Genomic DNA, 19,379 nt, shown 5'->3' with positions numbered 1-19,379 from the left:
CTGCAGAACCTTTCCCATCTCTAAAGATCTATTAAATAAATCTTTAAGAGTTCCCGCCAGTACTTCTCTGAGCTCCCTCAGTATCCTGGGAGATATCCCATCTGGCCCAATAGCTTTGTCTACCTTCAGATTCTCAAGCTTTTTATATAAACGTTTCCTCCGTGAACAGCGCAATATCCACTCTATTCCCTTATATTCCTTTGCAGCCGATCGTGGTCCTTCTCTAGGATTTTCTTCCGTGAACACCAAAGAGAAGTAATTGTTTAGCACATTTGCTTTATCCTTATTACTCTCTACATGGCTATTCTCAGTATCTTTTAGTCTTGCAATTCCATTCCCATCTTTTCTCCTTTTCCCAATATATACCTGAAAGAGGTCTTGTAACCTCTCTTAACATCTTGGCAACCATTTCCATTGGAGCAGTGGCACAAGGCAGGAGTGAGTGGAGTTCAATCCTGCCTCTGAAGAGACTACTAGACCACTAGGGCTTCCTATGGTAGGTCTGAGAAGGCCTACAGGTGTCAGGTAAGGGATGGGGCATTTTCATTTATGCTTTCGGTTTCTACTGAAACCGAGCGGCCAATTTTTGTCGCAGATTCATTTTCAGCAGAAACCAAAAATTCATGGTTTAGTTGGGCTCTACCTACAATATACCAGTGTTGTATTTTTGTTATCATACTGAGTGGGGAAAAGCTTTGCTGTTTGCTTTATTTCTTGAGAGGATGTAGTTTTCTACTTATCTTGTTCTACTAAGAAGAGAAACATAATTGCATTGTTAATCATTCTTTCTGACTTCACTTAAAATATTATCTTTAAATGTCAATGGCATTAATCATCCCATCAAAAAGAAAATAATATTAACATATGTTAAAACCATAAGGCAGATATTATACAGCTTCAAGTAACCCACCTACCACATTCAGGATGTTTAAAATTAAAACCTAATTGGAGCTCAGATCATATTTTCTTTGCTGCATTCCACAAATATGCTGGTGTTTCAATTTTAATTGTTAGTACCTATTCAAATTTTGAATCAAAAGTATGGTAATAATGGAATGTAGACATTGTTTATTGTTCAAATTGATAGTTAAATGCCTGTTTTGATATGCTCCAAATATTGATGACTCTGAATTCTATTAGATGATAATACAAATGCTGATTGAAAACAATGATTGTATAAAAATAATAGCTTGTGGCTTTAATCTCCATCTAGATTATACATTAGATAGACAGTCTAAATCATAATTTTCTAATTCATGGAAAGAATTTACCAATCTAATTGATCCTTTCATAATATTAAACCCAAATGATAGATCACATACACAATGCACTGTATCGCATGATTCCTTCTTGAGAAAATATTATTTTTAAATTTCTGAACACCTAATTCCCAATGTTTAAATTGTGAAATTCTTCCCTTAATGATCAGATCACACAGAAGTTATTCTTCATATAGAAATTAATGAAAATAAGCCAAACAAATCTCAGTGCAGATTTAATAATGTTTTTTAAATGAATAATGATTTTATTAATCAAGATATTGTACATCTTTGGGAAACTTTCAAAGCAATGCGTGGTGGTAGACTTAGGAGTAATGTCAGAAAATTCTTTTTCACAATGAGGGTGGTTTATGCCTGGAATGCCCTCCCGAGGCAGGTGATGGAGAAAAAAACGGTGCTGGAATTCAAAAAGGTGTGGGATGCACACAGAAGGTCTCTAATTAGAAAATGAATGGTATGTCAAGTGGTGCTTAGATGGCAACTCTGCCGGTGTTGGGCTGGCTTGTACAATCTATGTCCCGCATAGTGTGATCCTATATCACTCCTAAAAAATCAGCGCCAAAAAAATACACCTAGGTGTGTTCAATAAACTGTGACTAATTTAGGGATGGTTTATAGAATATGTCTAGCGTCTATCCACAAGACTAAATTTAGTTGCAGGCAGTTATGCGGGCTGAGTGTATTCTATAAAAATGTGCATAGTTTTAAGAAACGCCCATGACCCGCCCATTCCTGTCCCTGGCCATGCCCCTTTTTCAACTAGGTGCCTTAGAAGTTATGCTCATTACATTAGATAGTTGTGCACGTAAATTCCAATTAATGACAATTAGTGTCAATAATTACTTGTTAATTGGCAATTATCAGCCCTGATTGGTTCGCTATTCAATTAAGGTGCACATGCAAATCCAGAATATGACTGGATTTGCGCACACAACTTTAGTTGCATGATATAGAATCCGGGGGAATATATGCAATTTAATTTTTCTTCCTGGAAAGAAAACAAAAAAACACTAGAATTAAAAGATTTGAAAAAACAAATTTCCAAACTGAAAACTCAGAATGAAAAAAAAAAAAAAAAACTATTCTGCAGTAATGACAAAACTAATTAAAACAAAATGTCAGTATAACAAAATTATCAGTAGAAAAGCTGGACATGAAATCTTTGCTCAGAAAACAGACCACTATATAGGAGATAATAGCCAGTAGGCTTTTAGCCCTTCACCTTAAAAGACATTGAAAAAGAGAACAAATTAGCTCTTTTACAATTAATAACTTACTCCCCCCCCCCCTTTTACAAAGCAGTGTGACAATGCCAACACAGCCCGTTAAATTTGAATTGGCTGTGTCAGCATTACTGCACCAGCAGCCGCTAGCACAGCTTTGTAAAAAGGGGGGGGGGGGGTTAAACACTAACTGAATAATCAGACAATGAAAAAATATTTTCAGATTTTTTTTTATAATCTATTTCAATCAGAATGTATAAACAAGAATTCTGAAGTTGAAATCCTTTTAAAAGACATACCTTCTCCAAAACTCTCTCCTAATCAGCAAACTGATAGGTAATGTCATAGCTTAAAATTAAATTTTGATTTATTATTAATTCAGTACCTGCCAATAAAGCTACAGGCTCAGATGTGCTTATGTCAGAATTTTACAGATTTTTTTTTAGAAAACCTCTTTTCCCATTTTACCTTACTCTTACTTTACCCTTTACATACCTATATTGTCCTAAAAACCAAAGTAATTTTACAGAAGCTATTTTTAAGGCTGTCACAATTTCATTAAAGTTCAGAAATATAGACCAAGTTCTTTACTTAATAGTGACTACACAATTTTATCTAAAATTCTAGCAACTTGATTAACTAAAGTATTAGATTCTCTAATGCACAAATATCAAAGGGGCTTTATAGGTCACTTTATAGGAGAGAATCTACGATTATTATCTGACAATAATTATATAGCACATAAACTTCTGCAACCAATTGTTGCAGTATCACTTGATGCTGAAAATGTCTTTGATAGAATTGAATAGGACTATCTTTTTAAGATCATAAAATGGTTCAACATTTGGGGATTCATTTACAACTGTATAGAATTAATATATAGCAATCCAATTTCTGTACTTATCATTAATAGTATTATTACTACTCCAATTAGTCACATGAAGGGCCAGACAAAGATGCCCTCTCAGATCTACCTTTCCACACCAGAAATCTCAGCAGGAATCCAGGCCAAAGTATCAGCTTGCCTGGATGTCTCACCGCCATCTGAAACTAAACATGACCAAGACTGAGCTTCTTATCTTTCCCCCTAAACCAACCTCTTCTCTTCCCCCATTCTCTATTTCTGTGGATAACACTCTCATCAGCTCGTAACCTTGGGGTCATCTTTGACTCCTCTCTCTCCTTCTCTGCACATATTCAGCAGACTGCTAAAACCTGTTGTTTCTTTCTCTATAATATCACCAAAATTCACCGTTTCCTTTCTGAGCACACTACCAGAACCCTTATCCACACTCTTATCACCTCTCGTTTAGACTATTGCAACTTGCTTCTCACAGGTCTCCCACTAAGCCATCTCTCTCCCCTTCAGTCTTCAAAATTCAGCTGCACAACTATTAGCCCTCTCCTCAAGTCACTTCATTGGCTCCCTATCCATTTCTGCATACAGTTCAAACTACTCTTATTGACTTACAAGTGCATTCACTCTGCAGCTCCTCACTACTCTCCACTCTTATCTCTCCCTACACTCCCCTCCGGGAACTCTGTTCACTGGGTAAATCTCTTCTGCACCCTTTTCCTTCACTGCTAAATCCAGACTCCGTTCCTTTTATGTTGCTGCACCATATGCCTGGAATAGACTTCCTGAGCTGGTATGTCAAGCTCCATCTCTGGCCATCTTCAAATCTAAGCTAAAAGCTCACCTTTTTGATGCTGCTTTTAACTCCTAACCCTTACTCACTTGTTCAGTACCCTTATTTTATCATCTCCCACTTTAGTAATTCCCTTATCTCTTATTTGTCCTGTTTGTCTGTCCTAATTAGATTATAAGCTCTGTCAAGCAGGGACTGTCTCTTCATGTTCAAGTGTACAGCACTGCGTACGAATTGTAGCGCTATAGAAATAAGTAGTAGTAGTAGTACTCTTCTCTCCTTTTCAATTTTGACACCTAAATCCTTTTTAATCGCTATTAATATTAAAAACAGAAAGGGCCCTGCACTAGTGGTGGGGGCCATTTGTGCCACTCGCTGAAGCCTTTTTTACCACAGCGGGTAAACAAGGATGAAAATAGCGCATGCTAGGGTTGGAACTACCACGAGTGCCAGCATTGGGCCGGCAGTAGCTCCATATTGGCACACAGTAAGCCCACGTTGGGCTTACCATCACTTTTGTAAAAGGGTCCCATAGGCATTAGTGTACCAGGGGTGGGGGCTGTCTGCCCCAGGTGCAGGCAGCAAGTGGATGTGCGGAGCAGGCGCGCGGCTGTCGGCTCTGCCAGTCCCCTGCCCCCTCTGACGTTACTTCCTGTTCTGGGGCAGGGGACTGGCAGAGCCGACAGCCACATGCGTGCTCCGTGCACCACCTTGGTAGGTGGAAAGGTGGTAGAGTGATTCGCTTTGGGGGGGGATGCGCTGAGGGGGGCAGTTGCAACTCGCCCCAGGTGGCAAACAAGCTAGGAATGCCACTGCCCATAGGTACTATTAATTATGAGGCCCTTTTACTACAGCTTAGATAGCACTAACACAGCGTATGCTAAATGCTGTTGGGCTCATTTTCGAAAGAGAAGGGCGCCCATCTTTTGACACAAATTGGGAGATGGGTGTCCTTCTCCCAGGGTCGCCCAAATCGGCATAATCGAAAGCCAATTTTGGGCACCTTCAACTGCTTTCCGTCGTGGGGACGACCAAAGTTCCCAGGGGCGTGTCGCAAGCATAGCGAATAGGAGACTGAGGCATGCTTAACACATGGGCATCCTCGGACGATAATGGAAAAAAGAAGGGCGTCCCTGATGAACACTTGGCTGACTTTACTTGGTCATTTTTTATTTATGACCAAGCCACAAAAATGTGCCCTAAATGACCAGATGACCACCAGAGGGAATCAGGGATGACTTCCCCCTACTCCCCCAGTGGTCACTAACCCCCTCCCACCCTAAAAAAAATGTCAAAATATTTTGTGCCAACCTCTATGCCAGCCTCAAATATCATACCCAGCTCCATGACAGCAGTATCCAGGTCCCTGGAGCAGTTTTAGTGGATACTGCAGTGCAGTTCAGGCAGGCGGACCCAGGCCCATCCCCCCCTACCTGTTACACTTGTGGTCGTAAATGTGAGCCCTCCAAACCCACCGGCGCGCATAATGGACATGTGTAAAAAAAACAAAATTACCACCCAGACCACGCGGTAACTCCAAATTGACGTGCATAGGACGCACATACAATTCTATGCGACTTGGTAAAAGGGCTCCTAAGTGAGGTGGGTCAGAAAAGTGGCATTGCACAACTTAAATTGAGTCTTAATGTCCCACTGAAAGCATATCAAAGATAAAGTCATAGTGTACACCAGCAGTTACCATGTCATTAGTATCTAAGCACATGTAAAAAAAAAAATAAATAAAAATAATAATATCTGGCCCAAAATGTAAGGACAACTTAAGAATAATTCTAACAGAAAGAAGAACAATGAAGCACTAATATAGCACATATGGATAAAAAATGGGTTATATGAAGAAATTTTTAAGAGTTTACATAGAGGGGCATAATAGGGGACGCCCAAGTTTTGCTGAGGACGTCCATCTTTCGTTTCGATAATACGGTCGGAGATGCCCAAATCTTAACATTTAGGTCTTTCTTAGAGATGGTCATCCCTAGTCTCGGTCGTTTCTGATTTTCAGTGATAATGGAAACTAAGGACGCCCATCTCAGAAACGACCAAATGCAAGCCCTTTGGTCGTGGGAGGAGCCAGCATTCGTAGTGCACTGGTCCCCCTGACATGCCAGGACACCAACCAGGCACCCTAGGGGGCACTGCAGTGGACTCTATAAATTGCTCCCAGGTACATAGCTCCCTTATCTTGTGTGCTGAGCCCCCCAAAACCCACTACCCACCACTGTACACCACTACCATAGCCCTTACGGGTGAAGGGGGGCACCTAGATGTGGGTACAGTGGCTTTGTGGTGGGTTTTGGAGGGCTCACATTTACCGCCATAAGTGTAACAGGTAAGGGGGGATGGGCCTGGGTCCGCCTGCCTGAAATGCATTGCACCCACTAAAACTGCTCCAGGGACCTGCATACTGCTGTGATGGACCTGAGTATGACATTTGAGGCTGGTACAAAATATTTTTAAAGATGTTTTTTGAGGGTGGAAGGGGGTTAGTGACCACTGGGGGGAGTAAGGGGAGGTGATCCCTGATTCTCTCCGTTGGTCATCTGATCAGTTCAGGCACCTTTTTGTACCTTGGTCGTAATCAAAACAGGACCAGGTAAAGTCATCCAAGTGCTCATCAGGGACGCCCTTTTTCGTTTCCATTATGGATCGAGGACGCCCATGTGTTAGGCACGCCCAAGTCCCGCTTTCACTACGCCTCCGACACGCCCCCGTGAACTTTGGTTGTCCCTGCGACGGAAAGCAGTTAGGAAAGCCCAAAATCGGCTTTCGATTATGCCGATTTGGGCGACCCTGTGAGAAGGACACCCATCTTCCGATTTGTGTCGAAAGATGGGCGTCCTCTTTCGAAAATAAGCCTGATACCCTAACTTTAAGAAAGAAGGCCTAGAAATTAAACATAGGAGGCAAGCAATAGAACCATGAAAGAGATAGTTTGATATTTTGAAGACATTAGTAATGCTAGTTTAAATTGATGCTGTTTTCCAAAAAAAACTGACAGAATTTGTATTTTGTCTCTGATGTTCTTGGACACAGGATGCTGCACCTACTGAATCTTTATTAAACTGGCAAGATTATGAAGGACGAACGCCACTGCATTTTGCTGTTGCTGATGGGAATGAAGCAGTAGTTAATGTTCTGACTTCTTATGAAGGTTGCAACATAACGACTTATGACAACTTATTTCGAACGCCTTTACATTGGGCAGCTTTATTAGGTAATTTGATTTTTGCTCTTTTGGGAAAGCAAAGCATCTGTGAAAGAGTCCTCAGGTTAGTTGTCTGTAAATTATACTAATTCATGTTTAAAGCCTTCAGCAACTGTTCAAAGAGTTTATAAACCGTTCTCCAAATAAAAGCAGGATATATAATCTAGGTAGCATCATCTAACTGAGACTGCATGAGACAAACCTCTTAGTTTATTCATTCTTTCTAGAAGTTATAAAACAGCACCTCCAGGTACAGTATGTGCAGGACTTCTAGTATGGTGCTGGTAAAAGGAATCATGCTTTCTGTGGAAGAAACGTTTTTCACCCTTATGTGCCTTTTTGTTGTGAAACAGCCTTTTATCCTAGTTAGTATTCTTATCTAGATCTTTTTGTTGGTCGTCTGTTTTCTTCATCTACAATAACACCCTTTATGGTGCTTAATGAGTTGGCAAGGCTTCTTTTTTTCAAAATGAATTATTTCACTTTGCTGTGGATATATATTGTGACCAGCAAGCTGGGTTAAAAACCTCGGGAATTGGAAGATTAGGATTTAAACCTTGTTATCACCTAGGGCAGTGTTTCCCAAGACCAGCCCTGGAATACCCATGGCTATTCCGGTTTTCAGGATATCCACAATGAATATGCATGAACTTGATTTGCATACATTACCTTGATTATTTGCAAATCTCTTTCATGTATATTCATTGTAGATATCCTGAAAACCTGACTTGCAAAAAGGGTACTCCAGGACCGGACTTGGGAAACATTGACCTAAGGGCAGTGCTTTTTTTGTAGGAAAAAGGTACCAGTACTCATTATGGGCGGGGGTCACCATTTATGGCTCTGCCCTTATGGTAGTCACACCCCTTATACCAGACATGGCGCATATATGCAGTATCAATGAAAATACTATACCAGTATAGGAGAAAAAAATAACTTGTGATTTTTTTTCATTATAAATAATTTCTATAAGCTCTTACAGCTCCAGTATACCCAGTGCAAAATAAGACAGCAGATATACAGTGGTGGAAATAAGTATTTGATCCCTTGCTGATTTTGTAAGTTTGCCCACTGACAAAGACATGAGCAGCCCATAATTGAAGGGTAGGTTATTGGTAACAGTGAGAGATAGCACATCACAAATTAAATCCGGAAAATCACATTGTGGAAAGTATATGAATTTATTTGCATTCTGCAGAGGGAAATAAGTATTTGATCCCCCACCAACCAGTAAGAGATCTGGCCCCTACAGACCAGGTAGATGCTCCAAATCAACTCGTTACCTGCATGACAGACAGCTGTCGGCAATGGTCACCTGTATGAAAGACACCTGTCCACAGACTCAGTGAATCAGTCAGACTCTAACCTCTACAAAATGGCCAAGAGCAAGGAGCTGTCTAAGGATGTCAGGGACAAGATCATACACCTGCACAAGGCTGGAATGGGCTACAAAACCATCAGTAAGACGCTGGGCGAGAAGGAGACAACTGTTGGTGCCATAGTAAGAAAATGGAAGAAGTACAAAATGACTGTCAATCGACAAAGATCTGGGGCTCCACGCAAAATCTCACCTCGTGGGGTATCCTTGATCATGAGGAAGGTTAGAAATCAGCCTACAACTACAAGGGGGGAACTTGTCAATGATCTCAAGGCAGCTGGGACCACTGTCACCACGAAAACCATTGGTAACACATTACGACATAACGGATTGCAATCCTGCAGTGCCCGCAAGGTCCCCCTGCTCCGGAAGGCACATGTGACGGCCCGTCTGAAGTTTGCCAGTGAACACCTGGATGATGCCGAGAGTGATTGGGAGAAGGTGCTGTGGTCAGATGAGACAAAAATTGAGCTCTTTGGCATGAACTCAACTCGCCGTGTTTGGAGGAAGAGAAATGCTGCCTATGACCCAAAGAACACCGTCCCCACTGTCAAGCATGGAGGTGGAAATGTTATGTTTTGGGGGTGTTTCTCTGCTAAGGGCACAGGACTACTTCACCGCATCAATGGGAGAATGGATGGGGCCATGTACCGTACAATTCTGAGTGACAACCTCCTTCCCTCCGCCAGGGCCTTAAAAATGGGTCGTGGCTGGGTCTTCCAGCACGACAATGACCCAAAACATACAGCCAAGGCAACAAAGGAGTGGCTCAGGAAGAAGCACATTAGGGTCATGGAGTGGCCTAGCCAGTCACCAGACCTTAATCCCATTGAAAACTTATGGAGGGAGCTGAAGCTGCGAGTTGCCAAGCGACAGCCCAGAACTCTTAATGATTTAGAGATGATCTGCAAAGAGGAGTGGACCAAAATTCCTCCTGACATGTGTGCAAACCTCATCATCAACTACAGAAGACGTCTGACCGCTGTGCTTGCCAACAAGGGTTTTGCCACCAAGTATTAGGTCTTGTTTGCCAGAGGGATTAAATACTTATTTCCCTCTGCAGAATGCAAATAAATTCATATACTTTCCACAATGTGATTTTCCGGATTTAATTTGTGATGTGCTATCTCTCACTGTTACCAATAACCTACCCTTCAATTATGGGCTGCTCATGTCTTTGTCAGTGGGCAAACTTACAAAATCAGCAAGGGATCAAATACTTATTTCCACCACTGTAAATTCTCAAATTGGACATCTTCCAAACATTAAAATGAAAATAAAATGATTTTTTCTTCCTTTGTTGTCTGGTGACTTTGTTTTTCTGATCATGTTGGTCCTAGTCTCTGATTCTGCTGCTCTCTATCTGTTCTCTTAACTCCGTTTCCAGGGCTTCCTTTCCATTTATTTCTTTACTTTCCTCCTTTCTTCTTCATTTCTTGCCCTATATTCATAGGTAAAAGCTGGGTCCTCCGCAGACTTGACTGGAGGAGGTATAGAGTGGATCCAGCTTTTGCCTATTTTATCCATCCATGTGCAGTTTTTCTTCTCTTTTTCCTTTCCCTCATCTCGTCAGTATGCATCTCCTTCCTCTTTCCATCCACATCTAGCATTTTTCCTCTCCCCCTCCATCCATATCCAGCATTTCTTCTGCCCTTCCCTCCATCCATCCATGTCCAGCGATTCTCCTCTGCCCTCCCCTCCATGCCCAGTGATTCTCTTCTGCTCTCCCCTCCCATGTATGTGCAGCGATTTACTACTACTATTTAGCATTTCTATAGCGCTACAAGGCGTACGTAGCGCTGCACAAACATAGAAGAAAGACAGTCCTTGCTCAAAGAGCTTACAATCTAATAGACAAAAAATAAAGTAAGCAAATCAAATCAATTAATGTGTACGGGAAGGAAGAGAGGAGGGTAGGTGGAGGCGAGTGGTTACGAGTCAAAAGCAATGTTAAAGAGGTGGGCTTTCAGTCTAGATTTAAAGGTGGCCAAGGATGGGGCAAGGCGTAGGGGCTCAGGAAGTTTATTCCAGGCGTAGGGTGCAGCGAGACAGAAGGCGCGAAGTCTGGAGTTGGCAGTAGCGGAGAAGGGAACAGATAAGAATGATTTATCCATGGAGCGGAGTGCATGGGAAGGGGTGTAGGGAAGGACGAGTTTGGAGAGATACTGGGGAGCAGCAGAGTGAGTACATTTATAGGTTAGTAGAAGAAGTTTGAAGAGGATGCAAAAATGGATAGGGAGCCAGTGAAGCGACTTGAGGAGAGGGGTAGTATGAGTAAAGCGACCCTGGCGGAAGACGAGACGGGCAGCAGAGTTTTGAACCGACTGGAGAGGGGAGAGGTGACTAAGTGGGAGGCCAGCAAGAAGCAGATTGCAGTAGTCTAAACGAGAGGTGACAAGGGTGTGGATGAGGGTTTTGGTAGAGTGCTCGGAAAGAAAGGGGCGGATTTTACGGATGTTGTAAAGAAAGAAACGACAGGTCTTGGCAATCTGCTGGATATGAGCAGAGAAGGAGAGAGAAGAGTCAAAGATGACCCCAAGGTTTCGAGCTGAGGAGTCAGGGAGAATGAGAGAGCCATCAACAGAAATAGAAAACGGGGGGAGCGGGGAGGTAGGTTTGGGGGGGGGAAATGAGAAGCTCGGTTTTGGTCATATTTAATTTCAGGTGGCGTTGCGACATCCAGACAGCAATGTCAGACAAGCACGCTGAAACTTTGGTTTGGATGCAAGGTGAGATATCAGGAGTAGAAAGGTAGATTTGGGAGTCATCAGCATAGAGATGGTAGGAAAAGCCATGGGATGAGATTAATGAACCAAGGGAAGAAGTGTAGATAGAAAAGAAGAGGGGACCAAGAACAGAACCCTGAGGTATGCCGACAGACAGAGGGATAGAAGTAGAAGAGGATCTACCAGAGTGAACACTAAAGGTGCGGAGGGAGAGGTAGGAAGAGAACCAGGAAAGGACAGAGCCCTGGAATCCAAGTGAGGACAGGGTATCGAGAAGTATGCTGTGATCGACAGTGTCAAAAGCAGCGGAAAGATCAAGAAGAATGAGGATGGAATATTGACCTCTGGATTTAGCCAGTAATAGGTCATTGGAGACTTTAGTAAGCGCAGTTTCGGTTGAGTGGAGAGGGCGAAAACCAGATTGTAGTGGGTCAAGAATAGCATGTGAGGAGAGAAAATCAAGGCAGCGGCGGTGAACAGCACGCTCAAGTAATTTGGAGAGAAAAGGAAGGAGGGAGATGGGTCGGTAATTAGAGGGACAAGTAGAGTCGAGTGAAGGCTTCTTAAGGAGAGGTGTGACCACAGTATGTTTAAAGGCAGCAGGGACAGTCGCAGTAGAAAGTGAGAGGTTGAGAATGTGACAGATAAAAGGAATAAGAGCAGGAGAGATGGCATTAAGAAGGTGGGTGGGAATGGGATCAGAGGAACAGGTGGTACATTTTGAGGAAGAAAGGAGAAGTGTAGTTTCCTCAATAGTAACTTCAGGAAAGGAGGAAAGGGAAAGAGGGGTAGGAGAGAGAGGAGAACGGACTAGTGGAGGGAGAGGTGGTGAGGTAGAGAATGCAAGGTTTATCTTTTGAACCTTGTCGTGAAAGAATTCAGCAATGGTCTGAGGAGATAATGAAGGGGGAGTTGGGGGAGGGGACACCTTCAGGAGAGAGTTCAATGTGGTGAAGAGAAGTCGAGGGTTAGAGCCAAGAGAGTTGGTCAGTTGGATATAATAATCCTGTTTGGCACTAAAAGAGCAGATTGGAAGGTCAGCATGAACTTAAAGTGTAAGAAATCATCAAGGGCCCGAGATTTCCGCCAGGCGTTCGGCGGAGCGGGTACAGGAACGTAGGTAGCGGATATTAGAAGTCAGCCAAGGTTGGGGTTTTGTACGCCTTATAGGGCGGGTCATCAAAGGTGCAAGAGTGTCTAAGGCAGAGGATAGAATATTGTTGTAAGAAGAAACAGCCTCGTTGACAGACGTGGATGGTGCCACAGTAGAGAGGAGGTTTGAAACATGGGAGGATAGAGATGAAGGGTCAATATCGTGAAGATTCCTAGATAAATTAGATAAGATAGGACGGGACTGGGAGGGAGGAGATTTAAGTGTGAAAGTTATAAGATGTTCATCAGAGAGGGGAAGATCAGAGGCAAGGAAACTAGAGGGTGAACAGTTGGAGGAGAAGATGAGATCAAGACAGTGACCATTTTGATGAGTGGGGGAGGTGGAGCATAGTTGGAGATTAAAGGAGGACATTAAAGCGAGTAACTTGGAAATATAAGAGTTGGAAGGTTCATTAGCAGGAATATTAAAGTCACCAAGGATGAGAGAGGGGGAGGAAGGATCATGGAAGAAGGCAAGGCAGGCATCAAAGTCACTGAGAAAGGACGATAAATAACTGCTATTCGAAGAGGCAGAGGAGACAAAAGGCGGATAGAGTGGACTTCAAAGGAGGAAAAACAGTGAGATTGAGGTGGAAGAAGGGGTTGAAATCTGGAGGAGGGAGAGAGAAGTAGTCCAACACCGCCCCTGCGACCAGCAGGGCGAGGAGTATGTGAAAATAGATAACCGCCATGGCACAGGGCTGCGACTGAAGCAGAGTCATCAGGGCAGAGCCAGGTTTCTGTTATGGCGAGCAGATGGAGGTGACGCGAGATAAAGAGGTCCTGGATATAGGGGAGTTTGTTACAGATAGAGCGGGCATTCCATAGGGTGCAAGAGAAGAGGAGGGGAGTAGAGAAATAGAGATGAGGTTAGAGAGGTCGCGGTGAGATCTGTAGAGTTGGGATAATAGTTGGTGAGGGGGGTCAGGATTGGGATTGATGTCACCGGCTGAGAGTAAGAGAAGGAGTAAAAGAGAGTGGAGGCGAGTAGGAGAGGTGTGGCGTTGAAGGCGAGCGGTATTTAGGTGGAATGGGGAAGGCAAAATGGAGGGAAGAAAGAGACGGAAATTAAAAGCCAAGAGGGAGGAAGAGGGTAGGAGAGAAGGTGAGGTGATGAAGTCGATGGATGGGCAGTGAGTTCCTGTAGCAGAGAGAGGTAGGGGGTGAGGGAAAAGATTAGGAAGGGACAGGGCTAGGAAGAGAATGTGAATAGGGGCCATAAACGACTGAGGTACGTTAGCAACTGGAAAGAAGATTAGATGTAAAGAGAAAAATGCCCAGCGCGTGGCACCTAGAGCGGAGGCCCTGAGTGGATCGGAGTGGACCTGGGTGTCACCTCGGAGAAGGCTGTAAGGATATGCAGATGAGCTGCAAGTCCTCCACAGCACCTGAAAGGCAGCCGGTGGTTGAGCTTGGCACCTCTTAGCTGAGAAAAGGCTTACCAGGGGTTAGGCCGAAGCCAGCATTCCTCCCCCTGAGGGTCACCTGATCCTAGCCAAAAAGCACCTGGAAACTCTGTGCACTTGGAGCGAGGGCCCTGGGAAGATCGGGGTGGAACTCTCTCCCTTGCCTCCCCTCCCATCCATGCCCAGCGTTTCTCCTCTGCCCTCCCCTCCATGTCCAGCGATTCTCCTTTGCCCCCTATCTTCCCTTCCATGTTCAGTAACTCGCCCCAGCCTCCACCTGCCCCCCCTTTTCAGCCCCGGTCGAGTTCCAGTACCAACCCCAGCCCCACCTGCCTGCCTTTAGCTCCCCGACAGCCCTGCTTTCTGTTCCTGCCGCCCCGCGACGTGTTTAAATCTTTTATTTGTATTTTTTACCTGACATTGCAGTGCCAGCAGCGGCATTAGTAATAGCAGCAAGCTCGCCTCCTCCAGCCTTTCCTTCCGTCTCAGTGTCCCACCTTCCTCTGATATAGTTTCCAGTTTCCGCGAGGGCGGGACACTGAGACTCAGGAAGGGAAGGCTGGAGGAGGTGAGCCTGCTGCTATCACTAACGGCGCCACCGGAGCTGTGACTTCAGGTAAAAAAAATAAAATAACAGATTTAAACATGGGGCGGCAGGAACAGCAGGGCTGTCAGGGAGCTGGCCCTAGGAAAAAAAGGTGCCGGTACGCTGTACCGGTGTGTACCGGCACAAAAAAAGCACTGCCTAGGAGACCCTCTATATCCAGCAAAGTCAAAAGTAAAACTTTTTAGTAATATATTCTTACCTGAATGCTTCTTTGTCTACTTCTAAACAACTTGTGGCAATCAGGCTAAGGAGAATGCATGGGGGAGGGGTAGCAACAGGAAGTAACACACAGGAGGTACATCCAGTTGCCAGCTAGGGGCAGAGAGCAGATCCTCTTGGGACAGGTAGTCCAGGAGCTAGTCTCTGCCCAGCTGAGGCAGATAGCTCATTGTTTCCTTTGGCAGTAGCAACAGGTTATGGTTGGAAATACATGCAGCAGGCAGTATTTCTTTTTTATAATTCTCTTTTATGATCAATCTTTATGAAGTTATACAAACAAAGATAACAACTTTCATATCTATTGCAATATTACCATACCATATATCCTCCCCCCCCCCCCCATCGTATTCCCACCCCCTCCCTCCCCTAACGAAATTAAGCAAGCCCAACATTAAATTCAGATATGGTGACTCTCGGAGAAAAGAACCCGCCTCTGTACCAGCGCTACACATTCAGACTGATATGCCCCGCCATTTAATATTAGGGGTCCATATTTTAGAAAATTGTATAATTTGTCCCCGCTTTTTGGCAGTGAGCTTAGCCATAAGACAACAGTAGTCCACCTTGATGAAAACTTGTTTAACGGATGGCACTGTGGCTTGCTTCCAGTACTTTGCGATCACTATCCGAGCTGCTGTGTAGATATGGGAGATGAGATAATGAAGATCTTTCTTAATTCCCAGTTGTTGTACTTGGAGGAGGCAGGCGTCAGGCTCCAGGTTTGGCAGCCCCGGGAGGCCTTTCAACAGTTGAGAGTGAAGATCTGTCCAAAACCCTTGAGTGACAGGGCATGCCCACCAGATATGCCAGAAGGTACCAGTTTCCCCACACTGGCGCCTGGGGCTTTTCTATTCGACAGACCCTTAATTGCCACTAAAATTTCCTCAAGCTCAATAGGGGCTGACAGCATTTCCTGCTCCACCCCAGTTAACATAGGGATATTTACCCTCTCCAAGAATGACTGAATAGCTTCCAGTAAGGGGAGGCTTTCCGGTTTGTACAGATGTTTATAAAACTGTAAAAAAAAACTCTTTGGATATCAGCTGGCTGGTCACAGACCTGCCCTGTTTCGTCCCTTACTGTACCGATAGCATTTCGGTAGGATAGTTGTTTTAGTTTATAAGCCAGAAGCTTACTAGCTTTATTATTAAATTCATAGTATTCTTGTTATGTACACTGTAGCTGTTCCTGTATAGTGTTAGGTTCTAGGGCAGAGAGCTGTATCCTATCTTTATGTAGCTCTTCCTGTTGAGCAGGGGTGGCCAGATGTTGTTTAGCAAGGGTGTCTAAGTGGTGTATATTCTGCCTAAGATCCCGTTCCTGCTGCTTAATGGATTTATGTAAATGTGCTTGTATCAAAATCAATTTTCCCCTCACCACAACCTTCAGGCTCTCCCAGAGAGTCTCAGACATAATTTCAGGTGTATCATTATACTGAATAAATTCCCTGATTTCTCCTTCTATTTGCTTTACATACTTAGGATCACCCAGAAGAGCGTCCGGGAACCTCCAGCTACCCAAGCCAGGGGGTATCCCTTGTCCTCTAAACTCAATAGTAATTGGAGCATGGTCCGACCACGTTCGTGTGTGAATAGTGGTAGATTGCGTACTTAGGGAGACACCTGCTCTGCCCAGCCATATGTCTATTCGAGAGTGTGAGTCATGCGGGGCCGAATAACAAGTATAGTCTCATTCTTGACCGTGCATCACCCTCCAGATATCAACCAATCCCCAGTGATTAATAACTCTCAGTAATTTGTCTCTCTCTGTTTTAGCACATAACTCTACTAGTATAGCCATATCTAGAGTGGGGTCTAGGGTTAAAGTTTCCCCCCCAATAGCAACTTCCCCTCTATGTGTTTAGCTGCGTACGTCTAGTAGTGCTATAGAAATGATAAGTAGTAGTAGTAGATAGCTTTGAGGTCAGTTTGTCGTAAAATTCCCATTGTGCTTGATTGGGGGCGTAAATATTTATCAGCGTGTACACCCGTCCTGCCAGCAGGCAATATTTGAAGGAGCTAGAGACACAGAGTACAGGAGGAAGGCACACACACACACACACACAGGCTGAAACTCCTAGGACAGTGAATAGGACGCTGAAGCAATGAGTAAAGTAGAAAGGTAAAGAGAGGCTGGGAAAGGAAAGCTTTATGGGAAAAGTTTAAAGGATTATTGTAGCCTCGAAAGGGGGATGGGAAAATTGCAGCCTTGAAAGAAAGCCTAAAAGAAGACAGGCTGGGGAAATAAAACTGCAGTTTGGGGAATAAAGATCCCAGTAAAATGGACTAGGCAGAGGTATAGCCTAGGTGGGGATTATGTGCTGGTAGGTTTGTTCACATGGTGCAGGATTACAGAAGTGCTAAGAATTAAGAGCACTACATATTGGATGCAGAGAGGGGGAAGGGAGAAACCTCCTTGTGATACTTATTATTGGTACTTGTAATGCATTGGGCCCAATCACAAAATTTCTTAATGTTGTTTGTGTTCCCAGATGACAAAAGACAGAATTTGTGTCCTTGAGGAACAAACAAAAATAGTCAACATTTATAAAGATTCAATATCATTGGCATGGGAAGCATTAGTCCTGATGAGCCCAGGAACTACACTAGACACTGGGGATACATCAGCATTGTGGGAGTGGGTTGGAGGGGCTTTGATTTTCCTTAATGTTAAGCACTAATAATGGCCTTGGGATTGAACAATGACCAATATTAAAGAAGAATTTGACTTCTTCACTGACATCGCAGACCACCAATGTTGAGAAGAGGTGAAGAAGCATCCACATGGATCCTTATCAGATCATTGTGTCGAGAGCACTGAGATTCTGGTGGCTGCTATACAGTATCTTTGAAGTGCACCTTAACAGAGATTCTCCTTGATATCAGATAATTCAAGGTAACATGGACTCTTCTACTGTTTCCTCATCACCCTTGGCATCAGCACTGTTTGAGGAGGTGTTGGCTTACTTTTGATACCTTGCATGATGTGATGCTTCAACACATCAGTATCGATGCATATAATCATGCTGTTGATTCTTTAAACCCATGCTCTGCCAGGAGATATTTCATTGACACCAGGGTCTTGAAGGGCCGTGAAGTCAATGCCAACCACTATAATGTCCATCTACAGTACATTGTGGGAGAAAGCTTCTCTCAGGTATCAGCTTACACTGGTGTCTAGAATCCCACAGCCAGTGACTACTCTCACTGAGGCCTTGACATATAGCCAGGCACAAATTCAGACCTCTCCATTGGAATAATTGTCTGGGTCTGAGTCAGAACACTCCTAGGAATCTGAATATGAACCAGCAGGGTTCTCTGAAGAGCCAAACTTCAGACTAGGGAATGACACGGGGACAAAGTTTGTTCTCACCTCGTTGGTTCTGCCTCCGTCTCCAACCCATCCCCACAAGTTCTGTCTCCATCCCTGTCCTGGCCCCACAGGTTTTGTCTCTATCCCCACCCCATCCCCACAGATTCTGTCCCTATCCCCGCGGGCTCTGTCCTCATCTGAAGAAGCATTGAACACTTATGATTTTATATTTAAATCTTTTTATTAAAGTATAATAAATCACAAATAGAAAACAATAATTAGAACAAGCAACTATAATAACTCCCTCCCCAACCCTTTACCCTTCCAACCCCAACAATAACTGACTTCTACTACCCCAAGGAACCCTAATCCACCCTGTTAAAATGTCCAGGGGTACAAAATCCACCCATTCTGTATGCCCTAGCGGGGGAGAAATATACCCTATGAAGCACTATGGTTTTTAATCTGTGGATGAATAATAAGTCATCAACAATTTCAGGATTAAGTCTAGCTCTGCTGTCTTCCATAGTCCTTCCTGCGATAGAAAATGCCTTTTCAGAAAATATGCTGGTAGCAGGAATATACGGGATCCCCCATGCAAATTTTGCCGGTTGTGGACAGCACTTTTGCTTGTTTTTCTAAAAAAATGAAAACATCAGCCCCTGCATCACTCGAACATAAATAACTGTCAAATTCATTAACAACCTTCAAAGTAGAGAATGACACAGGGATAAAGTTTGTCCCCGTCCCCACAGACTTTGTCCCCATCCCCGCCCTGGCCCCATGGGATCTGTTCCCATCCCCACCCTGTTCCCTCAGGCTCTGTCCCCTTCCTGCCCCCACGGGCTCTGTGTTGTCACCATCCCCATGGTTATCCGGTTCCCCGTCCCCGTGTCATTCTCTACTTCAGACCACTTTCCTTAACAGGAAAGGAGAGGCTCTTCTGGTGGATGTTTTCACTGAGTTTATTTGGGAAATGGATGATGCCATTCCATTTAAGCTAAAGACAGAGGAGGTACATAAATAAGAAATGTTGAATATCCTCCAGCTCCTCAACCCCTCTTCCTCACCAAAAAAAAGTATGACAAGTGTGTATTCATCTTGAAGGATGTGCAAATGAGGATATGGGAGACCTATCTCTTTGTACCCTGTTAATAAGAAGGCAGACTCCAGGTAGAAAGTCCAGAAGGCTCTTGGATTTGGA

The 19,379-nt window shown here is 43.9% G+C and overlaps 1 protein-coding gene across 1 annotated transcript in view; it reads left to right on the top strand.

The window, feature by feature from the left end:
* Nucleotides 1-19,379, top strand: part of INVS (inversin) — a 522,371-nt gene that overhangs the window by 248,227 nt on the left and 254,765 nt on the right. The window contains exon 6 of the mRNA XM_030205118.1: nucleotides 7,204-7,384. Within this exon, the coding sequence (XP_030060978.1) occupies nucleotides 7,204-7,384 (181 nt within the window). The remainder of the gene's footprint in view (nucleotides 1-7,203; nucleotides 7,385-19,379) is intronic.

The sequence above is a fragment of the Microcaecilia unicolor genome, chromosome 1 (assembly GCF_901765095.1).
Source record: "Microcaecilia unicolor chromosome 1, aMicUni1.1, whole genome shotgun sequence".
Lineage (NCBI taxonomy): Eukaryota > Metazoa > Chordata > Amphibia > Gymnophiona > Siphonopidae > Microcaecilia > Microcaecilia unicolor.
The sequence above is the reverse complement of the archived record's forward strand: the minus strand, read 5'-3'. Positions and strand labels throughout refer to the sequence as shown.